General features: G+C 45.0%; 1 protein-coding gene and 1 long non-coding RNA gene across 2 annotated transcripts in view; one reads left to right on the forward strand and one right to left on the reverse strand.

The window, feature by feature from the left end:
* The window catches only part of TCF7L1 (transcription factor 7 like 1), a 159,928-nt gene that overhangs the window by 9,273 nt on the left and 125,802 nt on the right, over window positions 1-24,853 (reverse strand). Inside the window, exon 4 of the mRNA XM_004271616.4 lies at window positions 15,962-16,045. Within this exon, the coding sequence (XP_004271664.1) occupies window positions 15,962-16,045 (84 nt within the window). The remainder of the gene's footprint in view (window positions 1-15,961; window positions 16,046-24,853) is intronic.
* LOC117201983 (uncharacterized) lies at window positions 21,702-22,812 on the forward strand. Its single transcript, XR_004484142.2, has 2 exons — window positions 21,702-22,401; window positions 22,522-22,812. It is a non-coding gene; the product is annotated as an uncharacterized LOC117201983 (long non-coding RNA).

A 24,853-nucleotide genomic window follows, 5' to 3' on the forward strand; every position in this document is an offset into this window, starting at 1 on the left:
ATAACCAAAACCACTAGGTGGCGCTGGCACACGGCTGGACCCTGCTGGTACCTCACCTTGAACAACTTCCTATCACCACCCTTAGTGGGCTCATTTGACGTTGCACAATAAATTCTAAAATTCTTTTCTTCTTACTGTTTTCACCTGTTCCCTCACTGGCTTTTGAAGAGGTCTCCACGTACATGAACATACCACACAAATAAGAGTATAAAAAAATTATTTTAAGGTCAGATTTCTAGGATCCTGATGCAACTCAATGATGCACTGAGGTTTCCCGGAAACAGCTTTGTCTAAAGGGTGATTTTTAATATCATAAAAGGAATACAATTATTACTAAAGTGACAGTAAATGATAAAAAGAATTACACAAAATGATTACAATTTTTAAAAAACACATACATTCTATGATTCTAAAAAAAAGACCAGAGGCAGTTCCCTGGTGGTCCAGTGGTTAGGACTCAGTGCTTCACTACCATGGGCTGGGGTTCAATCCCTGGTTGGGGAACTAAGATCTCATCCCACCAGCAGTGCAGCACAGTGGAAGAAAAAACAAACAAACAAAAAGACTAGAAGCACACCAAGTAAACAGTAAGTATATTTGAGTGGTGGGACTACAGGTGGTTTTGTTCTTCTTATTTCCCTTTCTGTATTTCCCAATTTAATTATTACCTACTTAAAACTATACTTACGATGAACACAAATTTCCTAAGAAAGAAATACAAACTATATTATAAAACATTTAGAAAACACAATCATACACACACACACACACACACAAAAGCCAAAAAAACTCCAGAATCACACTAGCCTAACCCAGTCACTATTATCATTTTGGCATATCTCCATTCATTTAGACTTCTTGTACATCTGTTTTTCATTTATATCATTTATAGCTATCTTTTTTTTAATTTAAAATTTCAGCTTTATTGAGGTATAACTGACAAATAAGATTGTTATATATTTAATGTGTACTATGTGATGATTGGATATATGTACATAGAGCCATCTTAAAATACTTAATAGTATTATGAATCCTGACTGGCCATGTGCTCTTGAGTTTGGCTTCATCAGAAACTGACAAACAGGACTAAAGGTCTGGAAGGCTCGGGTTCAAGATGGTGGAGTAGAAGGACATGTGCTCACTCCCTCTTGCGAGAGCACAGGAATCACAACTAACTGATGAACAATCATCGACAGGAAGACACTGGAACTCACCAAAAAAGATAACCCACATCCAAAGACAAAGTAGAAGTCACAATGAGACGGTAGGAGGGGCACAATCACAATAAAATCAAATCCCATAAGTGCTGGGTGGGTGACTCACAAACTAGAGAACATTTATACCACAGAAGTCCACCCACTGGAGTGAAGGTTCTGAGCCCCACGTCAGGCTTCCCAACCTGGGGGTCCGGCAACGGGAGGAGGAATTCCTAGAGAATCAGACTTTGAAGGCTAGAGGGATTTGATTGCAGGACTTGGACAGGACTGGGGGAAACAGAGACTCCACTCTTGGAGGGCACACACAAAGTAGTGTGCGCATCGGGACCCGGGGAAGGAGCAGTGACCCCACAGGAGACTGAACCAGACCTACCTGCTAGTGTTGGAGGGTCTCCTGCAGAGGCGGGGGGTGGCTGTGGCTCACCGTGGGAACAAGGACACTGGCAGCAGAAGTTCTGGGAAGTACTCCTTCACATAAGCCCTCCTGGAGTCTGCCATTAGCCTCACCAAAGAGCCTGTAGGCTCCAGTGCTGGGTCGCCTCAGGTCAAACAACCAACAGGGAGGAAACTCAGCCCCACCCATCAGCAGACAAGCAGATTAAAGTTTCACTGAGCTCTGCCCACCAGAGCAACACCCAGTTTCTACCCACCACCAGTCCCTCCCATCAGGAAACATGTACAGCCCTCTTCGATAGCCTCATCCACCAGAGGGCAGACAGCAGAAGCAAGAAGAACTACAATCCTGCAGCCTGTGGAAGAAAAACCACATTCACACAAAGATAGACAAGATGAAAAGGCAGAGAGAGGGCTATGTACCAGATGAAGGAACAAGATAAAACCCCAGAGAAACAACTAAATGAAGTGGAGATAGGCAACCTTCCAGAAAAAGAATTCAGAATAATGATAGTGAAGATGATCCAGGACCTCGGAAAAAGAATGGAGGCAAAGATCGAGAAGATGCAAGAAATGCTTAACAAAGACCTTGAAGAATTAAAGAACAAAGAAACAGAGATGAACAATATAATAAATGAAGTGAAAAATACACTAGAAGGAATCAATAGCAGAAAACTGAGGCTGAAGAACGGATAAGTGACCCGGAAGACAGAATGGTGGAATTCACTGCTGTGGAACAGAATAAAGAAAAAAGAATGAAAAGAAATGAAAACAGCCTAAGAGACCTCTGGGACAACATTAAACGCAACAGCATTTGCATTATAGGGGTCCCAGAAGGAGAAGAGAGAAAGGACCTGAGAAAATATTTGAAGAGACTATAGTTGAAAACTTCCCTAACATGGGAAAGGAAATAGCCACCCAAGTCCAGGAAGTGCAGAGAATCCCATACAGGATAAACCCAAGGAGAAACACGCTGAGACACATAGTAATCAAATTGGCAAAAATTAAGGACAAAGAAAAATTATTGAAAGCAGCAAGGGAAAAATGACAAATAACATACAAGGGAACTCCCATAAGGTTAACAGCTGATTTCTCAGCAGAAACTCTACAAGCCAGAAGGGAGTGGCATGATATACTTAAAGTGATGAGAGGGAAGAATCTACAACCAAGATTACTCTACCCGGCAAGGATCTCATTCAGATTTGATGGAGAAATCAAAAGCTTTACAGACAAGCAAAAGCTAAGAGAATTCAGCACCACCAAACTAGCTCTACAACAAATGCTAAAGGAACTTCTCTAAGTGGGAAACACAAGAGAAGAAAAGGACCTACGAAAACAAACCCCAAACAATTAAGAAAATGGTAACAGGAACATACATATGGATAATTACCCTAAACGTGAATGGATTAAATGCTCCAACCAAAAGACACAGGCTGGCTGAATGGATACTAAAACAAGACCCATATATAAGCTGTCTACAAGAAACCCACTTCAGACCTAGGGACACATACAGACTGAAAGTGAGGGGATGGAAAAAGATATCCCAAGCTAATGGACATCTAAAGAAAGCTGGAGTAGCAATACTCATAGCAGATAAAATAGACTTTAAAATAATGTTACAAGAGACAAGGAAGGACACTACATAATGATCAAGGGATCAATCCAAGAAGAAGAGAGAACAATTATAAATATATATGCACCCAACATAGGAGCACCTCAATACATAAGGCAACAGCTAACAGCTCTAAAAGAGGAAATCGACAGAAACACAATAACAGTGGGGCACTTTAACACCTCACTTACACCAATGGACAGATCATCCAAAATGAAAATTAATAAGGAAACAGAAGCTTTAAATGACACAATAGACCAGATAGATTTAATTGATATTTATAGGACATTCCATCCCCAAACAGCAGATTACACTTTCTTCTCAAGTGCGCACGGAACATTCTCCAGGATAGATCACATCTTGGGTCACAAAACAAGCCTCAGTAAATTTAAGAAAACTGAAATCATATCAAGCATCTTTTATGACCACAATGCTATGAGATCAGAAATCAATTATAGGGAAAAAAATGTAAAAAACACCAACACATGGAGGCTAAACATATGTTACTAAATAACCAAGAGATCACTGAAGAAATCAAAGAGGAACTCAAAAAATACCTAGAGACAAATGACAATGAAAACACAATGATCCAAAACCTATGGGATGCAGCAAAAGCAGTTCTAAGAGGGAAGTTTATAGCAATACAAGCCTACCTCAAGAAATAAGAAAAAAAAAAAAAAAAGAAACAAGAAAAACCTCAAATAAACAATCTAACCTTACACCTAAAGGAACTAGAGAAAGAAGAAAAGACAAAACCCAAAGTTAGCAGAAGGAAAGAAATCATAAAGATCAGAGGAGAAATAAATGAAATAGAAACAAAGAAAACAATAGCAAAGATCAATAAAACTAAAAGCTGGTTCTTCAAGAAGATAAACAAGACTGATAAACCATTAGCCAGACTCATCAAGAAAAAGACGGAGAGGACTCAAATCAATAAAATTAGAAATGAAAAAAGAGAAGTTACAGACACCACAGAAATACAAAGCATCATAAGACACTATTACAAGCAACTCTATGCCAATAAAATGGACAACCTGGAAGAAATGGACCAATTCTTAGAAAGGTATAACCTTCCAAGACTGAACCAGGAAGAAATAGAAAATATGAACAGACCAATCACAAGTAATGAAATTGAAACTGTGATTAAAAATCTTCCAACAAACAAAAGTCCAGGACCAGATGGCTTCACAGGTGAATTCTATCAAACATTTAGAGAAGAGCTAACACCCTCTTTCTCAAACTCTTCTAAAAAATGCAGAGGAAGGAACACTCCCAAACTCACTCTATGAGGCCACCATCACCCTGATACCAAAACCAGACAAAGATACTATAAAAAAAGAAAATTACAGACCAATATCACTGTTGAATATAGATGCAAAAATCCTCAACAAAATACTAGCAAACAGAATCCAACAACACATTAAAAGGTTTCATACACCATGATCAAGTGGAATTTATCCCAGGGATGCAAGGATTCTTCAATATACGCAAATCAATCATGTGATACACCATATTAATAAATTGAAGAAGAAAAACCATATGATCATCTCAATAGACGCAGAAAAAGCTTTGGACAAAATTCAACACCAATTTATGATAAAAAAAAACTCTCCAGAAAGTGGGCACAGAGGGAACCTACCTCACCATAATAAAGGCCATATATGACAAACCTACAGCAAACATCATTCTCACTGGTAAAAAACTGAAAGCATTTCCTCTAAGATCACGAACAAGAAAAGGATGTCCAGTCTCACCACTATTATTCAACATAGTTTTGGAAGTCCTAGCCATGGCAATCAGAGGAGAAAAAGAAAGGAAAGGAATACAAATTGGAAAAGAAGGAGTAAAACTGTCACTGTTTGCAGATGACATGATACTACACGTACAGAATCCTGAAGATACCACCAGAAAACTACTAGAGCTAATCAATGAATTTGGTAAAGTTGCAGGATACAAAATGAATGCACAGAAATCTCCTGCATTCCTGTACACTAATGATGAAAAATCTGAAAGAGAAATGAAAGAAACACTCCCATTCACAACTGCAACAAAAAGAATAAAATACCTAGGAATAAACCTACCTAGGGAGACAAAAGACCTGTATGCAGAAAACCATGAGACACTGATGAAAAAAATTAAAGGTGATACAAACAGATGGAGAGATGTACCATGTTCTTGGATTGGAAGAATCAATATTGTGAAAATGACTATACTACCCAAAGCGATCTACAGATTCAATGCAATCCCTATGAAATTACCAATGGCATTTTTTACAGAACTAGAACAAAAAAATCTTAAAATTTTTATGGCAGCACAAAAGACCCTGAATAGCCAAAGCAGTCTTGAAGAAAAAAATGGAGCTGGAGGAATCGGACTCCCTGACTTCAGACTACACTACAAAGCTATAGTAATCAAGACAATATGGTACTGGCACAAGAACAGAAATATAGATCAATGGAACAGGATAGAAAGCCCAGAGGTAAACCCACGCACCTATGGTCAACTAATGTATGACAAAGGAGGCAAGGATACACAATGGAGAAAAGACAGTCTCTTCAATAAGTGGTGCTGGGAAAACTGGACAGCTACATGTAAAAGAATGAAATTAGAACTCTCTAACACCATACACAAAAAGAAACTCAAAATGGATTAGAGACCTAAATGTAAGACCTGACACTATAAAACTCTTAGAGGAAAACATAGGAAGAACACGCTACGACATATATCACAGCAAGATCTTTTTCGATCCACCTCCTAGAGTAATGGAAATAAAAACAAAGACAAACAAATGGGACCTAATGAAACTTAAAAGCTTTTGCAAAGCAAACTACAAACAAGACGAAAAGACAACCTTCAGAATGGGAGAAAATATTTGCAAACGAATCAATGGACAAAGGATTAATCTCCAAAATATATAAACAGCTCACACAGCTCAATATTAAAAAAACAAACAACCCAATCCAAAAATGGGCAAAAGACCCCAATAGATATTTCTGCAAAGAAGACATACAGATGGCTAAGAAGCACATGAAAAGCTGCTCAAGATCACTAATTATTAGAGAAATGCAAATCAAAACTACAGTGAGGTATCACCTCACACCAGTTAGAATGGGCATCATCAGAAAATCTACACACAACAAATGCTGGACAGGGTGTGGAGAAAAGGGAACCCTCTTTCACTGTTGGTGGGAATGTAAATTGATACAGCTAGTATGGAGAACAGTATGGAGGTTCCCTAAAAAAACTAAAAATAGAATTACCATATGATCCAGCAATCCCACTACTGGGCATATACCCAGAGAAAACCATAATTCAAAAAGACACATGCACCCCAATGTTCATTACAGCACTATTTACAAGAGCCAGGTCATGGAAGCAAGCTCTATGCCCATTGACAGACGAATGGATAAAGAAGATATGGTACATATATAAAATGGAATATTATTCAGCCATAAAAAGGAATGAAATTGGGTCATTTGTAGAGACGTGGATGGACATAGTGACGGTCATACAGAGTGATGTAAGTCAGAAATAGAAAAACAAATATCGTATATTAATGCATATATGTGGAACCTAGAAATATGGTACAGATGAACTGGTTTGCAGGGCAGAAATTGAGACACAGATGTAGAGAACAAATGTATGGACACCAACGGGGGAAAGCGGCAGGGGGTGGTGGTGGTGGTGTGATGAATTGGGAGATTGGGATTGACATGTATACACTGATGTGTATAAAATGGATAACTAATAAGAACCTGCTGTATATAAAAATAAAATAAAATTCAAAAAAAAATAAAAGAAAAAACAAGGGAAGGGGTGTTGGGAAGATAGAGGAAATAAACACAGCAAAATACTGACGGTTGTTAAGGCTAGGAGATGGGTACATGGGATTTCTTTGTACTGTCTGGTTTTGTATATGGTTGGAGAATTTTGCAATAAAATTTTTAAAAAGAAAAAAACAAAGAAACTGGCAAACAGCACCGAATGGGTGGAGAGTCAAGTACAAAGCAGAAATATGTGAGTTATATTTAAAATGCAGGTCTCCTCACTTTAACACTCCATGAGTTATTAGTATTGGTTCCCATTAGGTGGCGTCATTTTCCAGAAAATGGACTGGAAGGTGGTGGGTTCTCAGAAAGAAAAAGGAAGGTAGACTTTTCCTTGGTCAGCCTGGGAAGATGAGGCCTCTGGGACTGATTAGCAAAAATCACTCCCTTTAGGGCTGACTCAGGCAAAGCTCTCCTAGGAGGCTACCCTCCCAAGAAAAGTTCCCGCTCTTTTTGCTCCTTCGCTGTCCCCAGGGGCAGGATGTCCACAGCATAAACCCGGGCCAAGGGCAGGAACGTTGAGAACCAACACACACCTCTCAGTGGACAGCTTGCTCTGCAGTGCAAAGAGCACGCCCAACCCAGAGTACAGGTGTTCCCTGGGCAAGGTGGCCGAGTCCAGTTTTATCCAAAGAAGAGCATCTCAGAGCCACCTTGGACCTGAATCCTTCCAGCCCATCACGCAGACCCACCCCTTTCCCAGCTCAAGTGTTTCTTGTCTGTTTTGGTCTGTTTCTAGGGTTGGTCCAAGCCAAAGTTCTCCCTGAAACTCCTGGTCCTGAGGAAGCAATTCATCCTCTCTTCTACTGTTCATGACTTTCTTCCAAGTTCTAAGTAAAGCCCACGCACCACCACAGGTGGACCAGCCACCTTTCCACAAACCGTCCTTCCATGAGGCCCTGCCACTCTCCACCACCTGCTTCTCTCAGTAACTGGCTTGAGGCCTTCACAAAGCCTCTTGCCCCGAGTGTTAATTCACTACCTCCTTTTCTTCCTGATCTGAATTTCAGCAATGAGAAGGATAACGTTTTTTAGATCAGGCAAAGAGGAGCCTTAATTCTGTGGGATCACCTACAAAGCAGACACAGACCACCCAACAGGCTGCCCAGAAAAGATCCTCAGAGGTGCACCGGGTTGCTAACTGTACCTGACTTTATATGTTTAAGAAATATGCTCGGGGCTTCCCTGGTGGCACAGTGGTTGAGAATCCGCCTGCCAATGCAAGGGACACGGGTTCGAGCCCTGGTCTAGGAAGATCCCACATGCCGCGGAGCAACTGGGCCCGTGAGCCACAACTACTGAGCCTGCGCATCTGGAGCCTGTGCTCTGCAACAAGAGAGGCCGCGACAGTGAGAGGCCCGCGCACTGCGATGAAGAGTGGCCCCCGCTTGCCGCAACTAGAGAAAGCCCTTGCATAGAAACGAAGACCCAACACAGCCAAAAATAAAAAATAAATTAATTTAAAAAAATGCTCTATCCACAATCAATCGTTTGTTTAGTGATTGAGAAAACCTTCTCTTTTAGTGGGCCAGAACTGTTTTTTCAAGAGATTATGTGCTCAAATGCAGGACTTGGGGGAAAAAGGAAACTGGTTTGTTCCTAGAATACCAGTCCAGTCATAGCGGTGGATTTATAATATAAGCAGGGGCAAACAGGAACTTAATTAAAGTTGAGGGAAAAAACTCCCAATTCTCTCTGTGTGCACACACACACCACTCTCTAACAAATACTACTTTAAAGGCGAAATGTAAGCTCTTTGCCAATTCTGTCATCGTATCCTATTAAAGAAAGGAAATTTGAACATACATCTGCTATACAGAATTTGAGAGAAATGGAAATTCACCCTTTTATTTATTGGGTAGATGTTTGTGGAGACTGTCTACACAGCAGGGACCGAGTTGGGCAGTCAAAGGGCTGGAGGCCAACAAGCAGAGGCGGAAAGAACCTGGGTCTCTGACGACATGGCTGGATTGCTGATCTAATTGGCCCTGCAGAAAATACGGATCACAGGTATTTATGCTGCATCAACTATGTGCCAGGCACAGTTCTAGGTCTCGTGAACGCACTAGAGAATCTTGTCTTTTTAGACAATACCACCTATCCTTGCATTAGGTACATTCTAATTGGACAGACAGACAGACAATAAGCCAAATAAATAAATAAATAACATATTAGATAGTGATAAATGTTAAGGAGAAAAATAAAGTCAGGGACGGCAGATAAGAAGCGAGGCAGGCGTGGCTTATAAGTTACACACGCTGACCAGGGAAGGCCTCAATGAAAAAATGACTTCTGAATGAATACACGAAGGCAGTGGAGTGAGATGTGTGGGCGTGAGAGGGAAGGGTGTTTTGGCAGAAGGCACCCAGCGCATTGGCTCCGAGGTGGGCAGGACGCTCCGCGTGTTTGAGGAACCCCCAGGAAGCCAGTGGACTGGAGCGCAGAGAAGAAAATGACAGGATGAGAGTCTATATTAATGTACTAACAAATATTCTCTGAGCTCCTCACAGGCAGCAAGCAGTAAGCTGAAGGCTCTGAAAGATGTGAAGATAAACCAGGGTCTCTGTAGGGCAGCAGCAGAGAGAAAACGCTGCAAGGAATTAGAAGGTGCTTTAGGTCCTTCTTGGAAGCAGTGGTACATTTCTGAGGTCTTTGCAAATTGGACTGGGCACAAAATTCTTGGTATAAATCTTTCCTTATCAAGACTCTCCCTTTTCTACTGTTTGCTGGCATTAAAGGCAGCAAAAGAGAATCCTGAGTTTACCTTTATTTTTGTTCCTTTGACACTGGCCTTTTCCTTCCTGCATAGATGCTTGTAGGAAAAAAAAAACAAATTAAACCCTTACAGTTCAGACTGTTGCAAGGACGTGTCTAGGTAAATGTCAACTTTCATTTACTTTGTAGAATTCAGATGAGTGCTTTCAAGCTATACGCTTGAGGGTTTTTATTTATTTATTTATTTACTTGTTTTTTATTTTTTGGACATGCCGTGCAGCATGTGGGACCTTAGTTCCCCGACCAGGGATGGAACCCATGCCCCCTGCAGTGGAAGCATGGAGTCTTAACCACTGGACTGCCAGGGAAGTCCCTAGTTGTTTTTTTTTTTTTTGCGGTACGCGGGCCTCTCACTGTTGTGGCCTCTCCCGTTGCGGAGCACAGGCTCCGGACACGCAGGCTCAGCGGCCATGGCTCACGGGCCCAGCCGCTCCGCGGCATGTGGGATCTTCCCGGAACGGGGCACGAACCCGTGTCCCCTGCATCGGCAGGCAGACTCTTGACCACTGCGCCACCAGGGAAGCCCCCTAGGTTTTGTTTTTAAAGCCCAGTTTCACTTTCTTATTGCCCACTGCCGTTTTTATTGGTTGTGTGGTCTCTTCTTCAGGAACACTATTTGTAGACTGGTTTTTAGCTTCTGTCCTCTATCATCATCTTTTTCATCTGTGTCATCAGTGCACAGACTTGACTTGCCACGATGTCCATTCTGCTCTTCACTAAGAGTAATGAGCTGGGAGACACAAGGTTTCCCAAAAGCTAAATCTCAGTAGCAGAAACTAATAAAGGAATGATGGAGGTCGATAATCTTCAATGCCTGCCATGAATCATGGGTGCAAGTTTGATGAGAAACAGGGCATTTATGTAACTTCAAAGCCTCTCCCTACAGAGCACTTATTAATTACAAAGGTAAAGAATAACCTCACAGAGGAAACACATGTCAGACACCACCTTAATCAAACGATCAAAGCCAGCATCACCAACTTTGGGACAAATGGACAATAAATAAATAAGAACAAATGGACATCGGACTCCCGACGTGATGCACGGAGAGGCGCACATCAGTGCGGTGGTGTTCTTGCCAAAAAAGCACAACCTGAATCTAACCATAAGGAAACCTCAGAGAAACCCAAATGGAGGGACATTCTACAAAATAGCTGGTCTTACTTCTCCAAAGATGTCAAGGTTAGGAGAGAGAAAGGCTAAGGAACTCTGCGAGATTAAGGGAGACTAGAGGACTGGCAACGAAATGTAACCTGTGATCCTGGGTTGAACTGTGGACCAAGAAACACATACAGCTTAACAAACACTACTGGGACATTTACTGAAATTTGAATATATATTGTGGGTTAGGTAATATGAAATGTTAATTTCTTGATTTTGATAACTGTGCTGTGGTCATTGTAAGATACTGTCTTTCTTCTTAAGAAATACATCTGAAGTATTTAGGGGTAAAGGGGTATTAGGGGTAAATGTTTCCAACTTACTGGCAAATTGTTAAGAAAAACTCATATATACTGCATGTGTCTGTGTGTGTGTGTGTGTGTGTGTGTGTGTGTGAGAGAGAGAGAGAGAGAGAGAGAGAGAGAGAGAGAGGGAGAGGGAGGGAGTGGAGGGTGGGCAAGGGATGGGGCAAAAATCTCTGGATCTAGATAAAAAGTATATGGGAGTTCATTGTATTATTCTTGCAATTTTTCTGAAAGTTTGAACTTATATCCAAATAAAAAGTGAATACTGTGTAGTAGGAATCGAAATCAGCACTGGAGGCAGAAAGGAGCAGCAACGGGCTATGTGATGAGTTTTGGGGTCTTCACAGGTATATTTATAAGATGGAGAAACTATACAATTTAAAAAGGGAAACTTCGATGAATGTTTTTAATTGAGAACTGGCATGCTGAGCAAAGTCAGGCTTCTCAGCTCTCAGCTCAGCTACTTCTTCGGAGCAGTGAGACAGTCACCCTTTAGGAGGGCTTCCAGGTCCTGCCTTCCATTAGCCATTGGATGCAAAGCTCTGCGCCTTGCTTCTGAGTGTGGCCCAAAGCTTAGTGCTAAAACAGGGTGTTCACTATGGTTAAAAGAAGTATTCAGTCATCATCTAGAAAGCAAGTTACAGGTGTGCACACACACAGACAAGAGACTGAAATAAAATGCTTGTGGGTTGTGGGATTACAGGTCTTTTTCTGTGTACTTTTGCATTTTCCCAAGCGTTCTACACACACATGCATTACTTTTCTGGTTTCAAAAACGATTTAATTAGGGACTTCCCTGATGGTTCAGTAGTTAAGACTCCATGCTTCCAACACAGGGGGTGCAGGTTCGATCCTTGGTCGGGGAACTAAGATCCCACATGCCACACGGTGTGGTCAAAAGATTAAAAAAAAAAAAAAGATTTTATTAAAAATCCTGAACGAGAAGAGGAATTGGACTCAGAGGCAGAGAGGGGTTCAAAAGTGGGCATCTACCTTTCCCCAGATCACTGATTTTCCATCCATTCACAAATGCTTCCTGAGTACCTATGCTGTGCCAGGCATGACAGGTGCTAGGTAAACAAACGTGAACAAAAGAGTTGAGAGTCCTATCTTTGGGTTGGTTATACTCTGGAAGCACGTATATTTGTTTTGTGTGGTTTGGCACAGCGTTCCGGGGAGAGGGTGGAGGGGATGACACGGAGCAGGCACGTGGGCCACGGTGAGGGATCAGGGTAACAGTCTACACTCAGGGATACTTAGTTTTTAGAGCTTGTTTCAAAGACATAAAAATTCAAGTGGTAATAACACGTAATTCCATCCCCACCCTGGCCCAGTTACAGCTTATTTATACACATATCCCTGACAGGCAGCTTCGACATGACTCACTGCATCTCTCCAAGTATGCAGGCTGTTTCCTCCATTTGCCCTTCTCCCAGGGCCAAACTCATCTCAAAATATTTTGCTCATGATTCCAAAAGGAATACCATAATCCAGTGTTTTCATTTTTCTAATAAAAAAAGCCAGCTGGGCTTCCCTGGTGGCGCAGTGGTTGAGAGTCCGCCTGCCGATGCAGAGGACACGGGTTCGTGCCCCGGTCCGGGAAGATCCCACATGCCGCGGAGCGGCTGGGCCCGTGAGCCATGGCCGCTGAGCCTGCACGTCCGGAGCCTGTGCTCTGCAACGGGAGAGGCCACAACAGCGAGAGGCCCGCGTACCGCAAAAAAAAAAAAAAAAAAGCCAGCATCCAAACCTCCGACTACTTCCGGTAACCTGCTTCTCTGCTTACGCCTGCAGCCTACAGAATCCGGCATCTAATAAACTGGGATGGTCTCTGGCCCCTCCTTCCCTTTGTCTCTGATATGCGCTGAGGGCATATCAGATTCTCAATTCTGGCTGCCCCTTAGAATCTTCCAGGGAGCTTAGAAAACTAAGATACCAGCCCCACCCCAGAACAGTTAAATCATATCCTTGAGAGAGCAGATGCTGAATTCTCCAGGCTTATTACCTCCGTTACCTTTGCAATGTGTCTGTTTGATCTGGCACCTAATAATTCGAGCCTTCTTCACCTCTTAGTCTGCTAAATGAACAGTATTTTAATTGTTCTTTCCCTCTCTTCATCAAAGCAGTGCTAGTGGTGGTGGTGGTGATAGTAGCAAGCTAGCCACCACTGAGTCTTATTCTGTGCAAGTTACAATTCTAAACTCATTACAATGCGCGGCCTCATTTTCACACAACTCTGAGGTCAAGTCCTCTTCTAATTCCTGTTTTATAGATGAGGAAACCAAGGCAAAGAGAGATGAGGTAATTTCCTGCAGCTGCACAAGTAGGAAGAGGTGGAGGTGGGATTCAAGCCCACTTTATTAAACAACCTCCAACACACAGGCATCTCAGGTCTGGCTCCTACATACATGTACACACGTGTCTCTCAGAAGTTAGAATGAGAAGCCCTGACTTGAAAATGGAGAACGGCGGTCTTCTCCCAGTCTACAGAATTTCAAGTTAATGTTAAGGTTTTCTCCCATGAATGTTCTTTAAGTTTTTGAGGTCTGTTTATCTATATTAGAATGCAGAGTGTAATAATATACAACTTACTAGAAAAGTATCCATTTTGCTGTCTACCGTGTAATGTATCCACTGTTCCCGGTTTTCCACTCTCAGACAAAACATGAGCCCCTGCTCCACCGCAGTCCTGAGATCATATCCGTATAACACACATCTGCAGTGGCTGTAGGTTTGTCTGGCAGTGGGAACTATGGGTAGAGAACCTTGTTAAGAGCTTAGGGATTTCATATATTTTCATGCCACTTACAATGAGATAATAAGTGAGGATGAGTAGCTGATTTATTTAAGAAAAAGAATCCAGAAAGAAAATGGAAGCTTAGAGAGGGCAAAAAAACCCTTGATAATGTCTATTAATACAGTCTCCCGGAGCCAATGAACGAATTATAGGAAGCAGAGGGTTGAGAAAAAGTTGGGCAAATGACTAGACTAGGTATCAGATGGCAAATGGATCAGGGATGGAGGTGGAAGGTCTAGCTCTTGCGTGAAGTTGGGCGGTGAACATTAGAAGGGAAATAAGATGATGTATCACAGGAGGTGAAGGGCCATACACAGGCTTTTTATTTCATTTTTCAGAGCTGGATTGCTCTGCAACAGGGAGGATGGGAAACTCAAAGAGTCCGTGTGTTAATTTTAAAGAGAATTCACTTCCTCTCAATGTAAATGAAGATTTTAGAAGATACGAAGACAGTATGTGAAGGATACTGGCTGGGGGATGCCACAGGATGGGTGGGGTGTGAGCAAAGATTTGAAACAGAGACAGCTGTGCTGGGAGGGGACAAGCCAACTTTGTTGGGGGGTGGGGGTGGGGGTTGGGATGCCATGTCCTCCACAATGACTGACCACTAGAGGGCGCCTGTACCTCGCACTCGGCCATCCCAAGCTGTCCTGGAATCTGGAGGGCCACAGGCCCTACAGGCTACTCGGGACTTGGTGACTGGCCACAGACCTCTCAGGGCAGCCTGCACAGGACGGCTGGCCCTGTTGCTCGCTGGTTTCTCCTAGAGATTGTGAAACAGCAATCCCCACGTGTCTCCCCAGTGGATGGCTGTGATGGTCACCTCAGAACTACACATGACATTGCTCTGTGAACTACCAAGGGCTCTGCCACTGTAAGCTGGTCTCACGATTCCTGGAAATCATACGGGCTCACTGTGCCATTATGTATCTCTCTATGTGTATCTTCCTTCTCCTCAACTAGGCTCTAAGCTTTTAACGAAAAAGGGCTATGAGGATATCTTAAAACGTCCTGAAGGAGATGAAATAACTATGTCCGGATTTACTTGAAAACAACCCAGTGTGGCTGAAGGGAACCACTGAAATTTGCCCTAATAAAGTTTTAGAAGCATCATGTATTCCCAGGTCTCCCTGTCTGTAAAATGGATGAGTCACACCAGCTGGGGTTCCTTCTAACTGGACCCTCTGTGTTTCTGAGATCCACTGCACAGGGGACAACATCAGTTAGCTTGTGGGGCACGTGGGTTGCCCCAAGCTCTTAAGAAAGTCCAGGAAAAGGGGGTGCAGGGTCCGGGCTGGGAACATCTCCTGTCCTAATGATTTCAGTCTGTTGCAAGCCCAGGTGAGGAGACCCGTCAGATCCCATTTCTCTTCCTCCCGGGACACTCCAGACCTTCCTTTGGGGCTGTGTTGCCTCGGACCTTGGCAGGAAGGCCTCAGTTGCCCCTCGGGATTTTTGTTTGCCTATGTTTTAATTTAATTCTTTTCTCTAACATCCTTTATAGAAGAGCCTCTTCAAGTGTCGCCATGCAGCTCTGCAGGAGAATCGGGGGCTGCTGACCGAGCTCCAGCGGGAGAGAAAGGAGAGAATGGAGAACGCCGCTGCTCAGGTGGAGGGGCGGCAGGGGAGGACGGGGGTCACCAGCCAGGGGCAGCGCTGGCGTTTCCGATCGCACAACATCCCGGGTGGTATGAGCGCATGCCGAGGTGGCAGTGATGGGGGCGTGCACGGGCAACACCCTAACTGCTGTGCCCCTGACTCGTTCGGCTCACACACTTGGGGCAATACTTGCTAGAACTGCGGGAAGGTGGAGGCAGGGACATGGGACAAGACAGCGAGTGTCCCTTCCATGCTTTAAGGAGAAACGGACTTACCAAGTGTGCTGGGGACGGTGACCTGGTATCCTTGACCGTGGCGCTGGCGGGGACATCGAGGAGGGGCCATTTCATCTGCAGGTACTGCACAGGGGACAGAAAAGAATGCAGCTGGTGAGCGGGGGCCTCTCGTGCACCCCAAGTGAGCAGGGAGGCGCTCTGTGGTGTGGGGGTACGACCGTGGCTTATTTTACCTGCACGCTCCTTACTGTGTCAATGGCCAGAGATCAGAAGAGTGTAGAGCGTACATTTGACAACCACTACTGCCACCAGCCCCTCCGTCATTCTGGGGTAAAAACACGACAGCACAACTGACCAAAGTATTCAAAGACCCTATTGGTGAGGGTCTTTAGCGGTGGGACAAGCAAGGCGCATCAAGGGACCCAGGGCTCCCAGATGGTGATCCTGCCTGTTCATCTCCATCTCTTACAGCAGCACACACAACACTCCCCAGGAAATAAACAGCCTCTCCAGAACTATCTGGTGAATGAATGAATAAAAACCATCTGCCTGACACTTCCAGGGTCACGACTAATATCTGTGCATATTCAAGATGTGGACCTTTACTTCGTTGTAGTGTTTCTCGATCTTGAAAAGATTTTCCAGTACCCTACCCTCTCCCATGTATTACTGCAAAAAAAACCAAACCAAACAATAAATCCCCGACACGCACACACACTGTCTTTAAACGAAAAGCCTCTCCTCAACCCCAGCATGGCAGAGTGTTGGGCAAGAGTCTGGGAGAGAATGGGTGGAGAGGCAGTGACGGGCTCTGGAGTTGAGAGTTCACAGGTTCAGGTTCTCACTCTGCCGATTATGCTGCGTGACCCTGGATAAGTGTCTCAACAACTCTGAGCCTCAGTTACTTCATCCATAAAGCAAGGCGATTATCACTAACTTGACACGTTGTTAGAAGGATTAGGGACAATGTCTAGTATTGAACACAGTGCTGTGCACATGGAAGACATTTGATAAATGGAAGCTATTATTTTCATAAGCAAACCATTAGTCTTTGCCAGGAGCAAAATACACATGTTGTCCGAGTGTCAACACTGATATGGTGCTTCTGGGCAGCAGACCAGCCATGCAGCCTCTTTGCAGAATTCTTGAGGCCACTTTGAAAATTCGAGCTCTAATAGAACGTGGTGGCTCCAGGAAGAGTTTCCCAAGGAGACAGAAAGAAGTCTTTGAATCATCCCTTGTTCTGGTCATTCAATTTCAGGGGAGGGGGAGAAAATCATGATTTGGCCTTGAGCTCTGAGCACAGGTCAGGAAAGGAGGATGGGCAGTGCCCCTTTCCTCTCCATCAACCACAAAAATTGACTGAGAGGGCAGGGGCTGGGCTTTCCAAAAGGTATCCACAGGCGGGAATAATAACCCAAGGACACAACTGCCAAGGGCCAGCGAGTGGCAGAAAGAGCAGCTGGGATGGGCCAGGGATGCCTGGCCATGGGAGGTGGGAATGAATAAGGACTGCTCCACTCGGGACCCTCTGGTGCCCTGCCCCTCCCCCCAACCGAATGTCATCTCTATCCCTGTGCTTTGCTGATCCTATCTGCTTCCTTCCTTCACACCCTCACTCACCTATTTCCCTTCCCAGGAGCCTACACTTCCTAGATGAACTAACCGCGATTTAAAAGCCTTTGGCAAGTTAATAGCACTGGACAAACATCGGTCTAGTGAGTTAAACTCATTTCCTCAGTGAACAACAACATTTGTGCTACGGTGGCAGTTTTCAAAGCAGACTTACACACGTAAACCAGTTTAACCTCCGCAGCATCCCTGCTACGACAAGTCACGGTGACTGTCCTGATTTTCCGACGAGCTAATGGAGGTAAATTCAGGGTGAATGACTTGCCCACGTTATGAGGAGTTGGAGCTGAGGTCTCTTGACTTCCAATCCCACACTCTTCACCACAACACGAGTCATAAAGCTTTTCATAACACTGTCCTCTTGAACATTCCACTGCCCCCCACAGCCTTTGCTCTGATGGCCTTTTCTCTCTCCTTTTCTGTCTCGCACAGGGTTGGCCACCCAGAAGCTGGATGAATACATACACGGCCATGTTCTCCTGCAGGGACACTTGAGGTGGCTGGAGCTGACTCACCCTCGAGTGCTAACCATCACACTCACTTCTCTACAAGCAGTATCAGGTGCTAAAGAGAAGCGTTCCAAATTTACCCCTCACCACGTGAAACACAAAAGAAGTGTTCCTAAAATCCATCCACTCTACCAGCATCTGATTCCCTATTTAGAGTCATGAAGGTCCACACTGAACACTTCTTCACTCTTGGTGCTTACCGGGAATGTTTCTTCGACCACGTCAGGGTGGCCCAGAGAAATCGATCTGAATCCTGGTTTGGGCCAGTGCTGCAGTTTTGGGTCTTTAAGAATACTACCCGCTGACCTTATGGGCTGTTAGACATAGCAGGCTTGTAGGGTGCTTGCACAGAGTTTCTCAACCGTGGCGCTACTGACATTTTGGGCTAGAGAATTCTTTGTTGTGGGGCTGTCCTGTGCATCTTAAGGATGTTTACCAGCATCCCTGGCTTTACCTCCTAGAATCCCTGCCAGTAGCTCCCACTCTCCGGCCCAGTTGTGATTAGCAAAGATGTCTCCAGACTTTGCTAAATATCTCCTGGAGGGGCAAAACTGCTCCCCCAGTGAGAACCACTGCTCTAGTGGTTGAGGAGCTGGTACCCACTATACTCTAAGATGCATGAGGGTCCACATGCCTTGGTACTGGGGCGATCAATGTACAAACATACATATAAACACATACACACACGCATAATAAAGGGTTTTTAGTAGTAGCTACTATTTATGATTGTCTATCATGTGCTTGGTGGTTACGTACCCCCCAAGACGTCTGGGCTTCTGATGGGAGGAAACCACAGTAGCCTCTTCTCCCCTTAAGGTCCACTCTTTTTTTAAAAATTGAAGTATAGTTGACTTACAATGTCAGTTTCTGGTGCACAGCAAAGTGATTTAGTTATACATGTATATGTATATTCTTTTTCTTTATAGGTTATTACAAGATATTGAATATAGTTCCCTGTGCTATACAGTAGGACCTTGTTTATCTATTTTATATACAGTAGTTTGTATCTGCTAATCCCAAACTCTTAAGTTAGCCCTCTCCCTCTCCCACCCCATTTCCCCTTTGGTAACCATAAATTTGTTTCCTATGTCTGTGAGTCTGTTTCTGTTTTGTAAATAAGTTCATTTGTATCATATTTTAGATTTCCACATGTAAGTGATGTCATATATTTGTCTTTCTCTGTCTGACTCACTTCACTTAGTATGATAATCTCCAGGTCCATCCATGTTGCTGCAAATGGCATTACTTCATTCTTTTCTTTTTATGGCTGAGTAGTATTCCATTGTATATATGTACCACATCCTCTTTATCCATTCATCTGTCAATGTACCTTTAGGTTGCTTCCATGTCTTGGCTATTGTAAACAGTGCTGCTATGAACATAGGGGTGCATGTATCTTTTCAAATTAGTTTTCTCCAGATACATGCCCAGGACTGGGATTGCTAGATCATATGGTACCTCTATTTTTAGTTTTTTTTTTTTAAGGAACCTCCATACTGTTTCCCATAGTGGCTGCAACAATTTACATTTCTACCAACAGCGTAGGAGGGTTCCCTTTTCTCTACATAGGGGCCACTCTCACTCATTAATTTTAATGAAACCTGGAGGCTTGGAGGGTGGGTGAAAATTTTTAGCCCCGTCCACTGCTGAAGTCTGGCTCCTTACAGATAAGACAGGCGTGGAGAGGTGGTCCTGGGAATAGTGTGCGTCTTCCCAGGATCCTTCCTGCTCCAGTCGATGACGGGGGCTGGGGGTGTGTGCCTGTGTTCAGACAGGGCTTCATTCCGAGTTGTAGGGAAGTGGAGGGCTGTCCCTTCCCCCTTTCCACTTTTCTGCTTTTTTTAAGATTTTGAAACCAGTGGTGGGAGTAGGGGATGGGAGAAGACCTGTAAGACTTGAAGTCCCTGCAGCTTAGTCATGGAAGGCCTCTGGATTGTAATTCTGAGGAAAGGAGCATTCTAAAGGGACAGCTGAGCTTCTCAGAACCATGAGTTGGGGCAGAAAGAGGTAGCAACACCGCTTATAACCCTTCCCAACCTCCTTCCCAGAAATCTGGAGGTGGCTGTGCAGTTCTGAATTCCTAGGTCAGGCTCAGCCCAACAATCAGCTGAAATAAATCTCTCTTGGCTGTAATTCTCATGTGCGGCCAGCCCCACAGGGCTAATCACTCATTGGTGGGGAGCATGTTCCTGTGGATTAAGAGATGTGTGGCTAAGCCTAGATTCCCTGCACAGTAATGGCATGTGGGCAAATTAAAACTGCTGGCTTCTCCAAGCCCAGGCTAGGCTCCATCCAACTGGCCACAACTGGCTCCTGACCAGTCTATCATGGCCAGACTTCAGCACCTCCCTCCTGGGGGATGCGCACCGTGATGGAACGCATGGGACCCGTGTGGCATCAATGCACTGACGGCCAAGCAACAGCAGGAGCCACCACTTATGGGATAAGCGCTCTCTTCTGATTCTCAAAACACAGAAAGAAAAAACCAAACCCAAATGGTGAGGACTGTTAACCCTCAATTTACAAATGCTGCTGAACATGCTGTTGTGTGCGGTGACTCTCTGAGACAGGCCAGACAGGCAGTTTACCAATCTTACTGAATCTGGGAAACTCTTTTTGTGGGACTGGAGTTCCGTGGAATGCACTTGGGGAAGTCCTTTTTTTTTTTTTTTTTTGGCGACGCCGCGTGGCACGTGGGATCTTATTTCCCCGACCAGGGATCAAACCCATGTCCCCTGCAATGGAAGCTCGGAGTCTTAACCACTGGACCACTGGGGAAGTCCCTTCCACTTTTTTTTATAGTTCATTTACAATGTCATGTTAGTTTCAAGTGTAGAGCACAGTGATTCAGTCATACATACATATATATGGGAAGTTCTGCTATTGTGGTTCACAGTTAAGTATAGTGAGGCGGTGGTTTAGAACCTGTGTTTACCTTGTTAAGGAAGGATGATTCTGTTCCTTATTTTTTTTTTTTTTTTTTTTTTTTTTTTGCGGTACGCGGGCCTCTCCCATTGCTGAGCACAGGCTCCGGACGCGCAGGCTCAGCGGCCATGGCTCACGGGCCCAGCCGCTCCGCGGCATGTGGGATCCTCCCGGACCGGGGCACTAACCCGTGTCCCCTGCATCGGCAGGCGGACTCTCAACCACTGCGCCACCAGGGAAGCCCCTGTTCCTATTTCTAAATCGTTTTCCCTGGGACAGTTGTTGAATTCGCTCAGAATCCACCAAAATGGTGGTTTCTCTAATTTGCCTCAGACATGAGATGGATACATAAGTAATAGATTTTCTTACACTGAAGCACCCTTGTATTCCCCAGGTAAACCCTATTCAGTCACGATGGCTTGTTCGTTCTTGTATATACTGTGGAATGCTAAACATGAGTGTCTTAAGATTCATACTTCTACATTCCGAAGAGTGAACAAGTTTTCTTTTTTTGGTGCCGTCTGTATCAAGTGTTGCTATCAGTGTTATTTGGGCTTTATCATGTATACGGGCGCCGCTCGCTCGCTCTCTCTCTTTTTTTTTTTTGCGGTACGCGGGCCTCTCACTGCCGTGGCCCCTCCCGCTGCAGAGCACAGGCTCTGGACGCGCAGGCTCAGCGGCCGTGGCTCACGGGCCCAGCCGCTCTGCGGCATGTGGGATCCTCCCGGACCGGGGCACGAACCTGCGCCCCCTGCATCGGCAGGCGGACTCCCAACCACTGCGCCACCAGGGAAGCCCGCTGCTCTTTCTCTTAATGTTCTGGGTCCCTTTTGGCCTCCTGAGCTCCTCTCCAGTACCCTCCTTGGGGATATCCCTTGGCCAGGTGGGCTGTTGCCGCTCAACTTGGGCCTAGGGAAGGGTCCCTCTGCAGCGTCTCTCACTGGAGAGCCAGAGCCCTCTTCTTGCAGGGAGGTGGGGCACTGGGCCCACAGAATCCCGCTTAGCTTGGAGACTGTGCAGCAGATTAATTGCAGCTGTGCCCTGGAATTTCCCCAACATACAAATCTTCATGATGTAAAACAGCTGGGAGGAAATCCCAGCATGCCCTGTCCAGAGGCAGAACTGCCAATGAGCTCTGGAGATTAACCCTCCGCCTCCCAGAAGGTAGGAACGGCCCCTCCCCCAGCCAGGCCCCCCAGTTCCAAGCTTGCTTTGGTGGAGACGGGAGTCTCCAGGACTCTTGGGAACGCCCACGTTCTCCCCACTCACACGTTCTCACAGAAAACCCTTTAAGCAGGGCCCGGGCAAGAGAGGAAGCAAAGCCTCATGTCACAGACTCAATCGCAGTGTTCCCGGAGGGGGGTGCCCTGCAGCCGGAAGTCAGGAAGCAAGTCAGCTCCAAAAGATGCCCAGGTGAGAAGACCCCACTCCACAGAATCCCTTCTGCTTCTCCTTGGCGGGAGGGACAGGCCTGGTGCACACAGAAAGGGCCCCTTTCTCTACCTTTCCCGTCCTGTGGTTTTTGTGCTTCAGAGCAGAAGCTTACCCACTTTAGGTGACCAGCCTTTCCTGCCTCTCTGGGCCCCAGTGGTGAATGGAGATTCTGGGACCCCATGAATAGAGAAAAGGCCTTCCCAGGATTCCCTCCCAGGAGATGATATGGTGCGGCAGCCACCCAGGAGCACAGGCTAGAAACCCAACCCCACAGGCAGATGGCCGTCCACCCCACAGTGACGAGGACGTCGTGCAAAATGCTCTCCGCTTCCTTTTAAAGATGATCTTTAACATCAAGAATCGTATTATAAAGGAAAAATGTGAACAGTCTACCAGTTTTTCCTTACTTTCCATTCTGCCACAATCGGGGATGAAATTGTTCTTTGGGACAATTGCAGTGGTTTCCCAGACCCTACAAGAGTTCAGACTTCTAAAAACCAACCTACCAGATCTCTTCCCTACTGAAAATCCTTTCCTGGTTGGTTGCTGGGTCAGGGGATACTCACCAGCAATCTAGGGCCAACTTATCCTTCTGGCTCCAACCCTCACCATCCCCACACCCCCTCACACCAGCTGCACTATAGTTCTTTTCTTTTTTTTTTTAATTAATTAATTTTTGGCTGCATTGGGTCTTCGTCGCGGTGCACGGGCTTCTCATTGTGGTGGCTTCTCTCGTTGCAGAGCACAGGCTCTAGGCGCACGGGCTCCAGCAGTTGTGGCTCGTGGGCTCTAGAGCGCAGGCTCAGTAGTTGTGGCGCACGGGCTTTAGTTGCTCCGTGGCATGTGGGTTCTTCCCGGACCAGGGCTCGAACCCGTGTCCCCTGCACTGGCAGGTGGACTCTTAACCACTGTGCCACCAGGGAGGTCCCTGCACTAAAGTTCTTAATGCACTCTGACTGTGCCATATTGCTCGACTGGTTCTTGGCCTGGTGTATCCTTTACTCGTGGGAAACTCTATCCCCTCCTTGCACCAAGGTCACCTTCCCTGACAAGGCTTCTCCAGCTGCACACAACGGCCAGCCACACTCACCTCTGGGCCCCAGCTGTGCTTGGTGTTCCCATGGCACTCAGTATGCTGCTGTTGTTATCCGTTTGCAAATTCTGCCTGTCTTTTGAACCGTCAGTTCCTCAACGGTCACGTCCGCATCCTCAATTCCTTGCCCAGAAGCCAACATTCATGATGCCTCCAGACCCTGTCCCACCTTGAGCTTAAGCATGTTATCAGTCTCATAAGCCCCAGCTTCCACATCTGTAACATGGGTCATCCAGCCTCTTCCTGAATCCTTTAGAGACAATGAGACACACATAATGGAGCCCCTTTCACTCTTAAGCGATTGGTTCTCACTTCGGTTGGCTTAGTATTGCCGAGAATTTGTAAATGCAGCCTGGAGCCTATGATACCCAACCCTGCCTGTTCCTGGAGGCTTCTTAAAGTCCTCTATCTTCTATCAAAATGGACAATAAGTTGATCTAACTTTGAAAACGTACCAACATTGAGTAATGAACTCATCAGTGAGGAGACAGAACAGCTTTCCCAAGTGGGAACAACGTTTAGTTTTCAGAAGTCACTGAGGAAGATAAAATGAAAGTATTAGAAGAAATGGTTCCCGAACGATGAATTAGACACAATTCCAGGAGCAAAAGCATAAAAAATAAGGTTTACACCCTTATCCCTTATTTCCTTTTTCTAAAGATGAGTAGTTTCTGCCTTTGCTTAGTTTTATGAATGGCACTAACCCCCGAGTATAATCACCTTCTTTGTTTTGCTCAAGTGTAGAAGGCCAGGTCCCTTTTTCTTCTTCTTTTTAAGAATATTTATTTATGTATTTATTGGCTGTGCTGGGTCTTAGTTGCGGCATGTGAAATCTAGTTCCCTGACCAGGGATTGAAGCCGGGCCCCCTGCATTGGGAACACGGAGTCTTAACCACTGGACCATCACAGAAGTTGCCTGGGTTCCTTCTTGAGGCTTTGTTGATAGGTGAGTTGTTGCAAATAAATCCACAAAGCACTATAATAAGTGACTATGCAATTTAATACAACAGACACAATTTTCCTTGGAAAAGTTATTTAGAACCACAGTTCAGTAGTGTTTTAAACCAATGAAGTGACTTTTGTTTGTCTAGCACCTGTCACAGCAACTTAGTCAACAAATATTTTTGGAGCCCCTCTGTGCACTGGCAGCAGAGGGGCTCCAAGATTATTCCATGACTGAAGAGTAAACTCAAAAATAAGACTGGGCTGGGGACTTCCCTGGTGGTCCAGTGGTTAAGACTCCGTGCTTCCACTGCTGGGGGCGCGGGTTCCATCCCTGGTCCGGGAACCAAGATCCCACATGCTGCATGATACAGCCCAAAAAACAAAAAAGAAAGA

The sequence above is a fragment of the Orcinus orca genome, chromosome 13 (assembly GCF_937001465.1).
Source record: "Orcinus orca chromosome 13, mOrcOrc1.1, whole genome shotgun sequence".
Lineage (NCBI taxonomy): Eukaryota > Metazoa > Chordata > Mammalia > Artiodactyla > Delphinidae > Orcinus > Orcinus orca.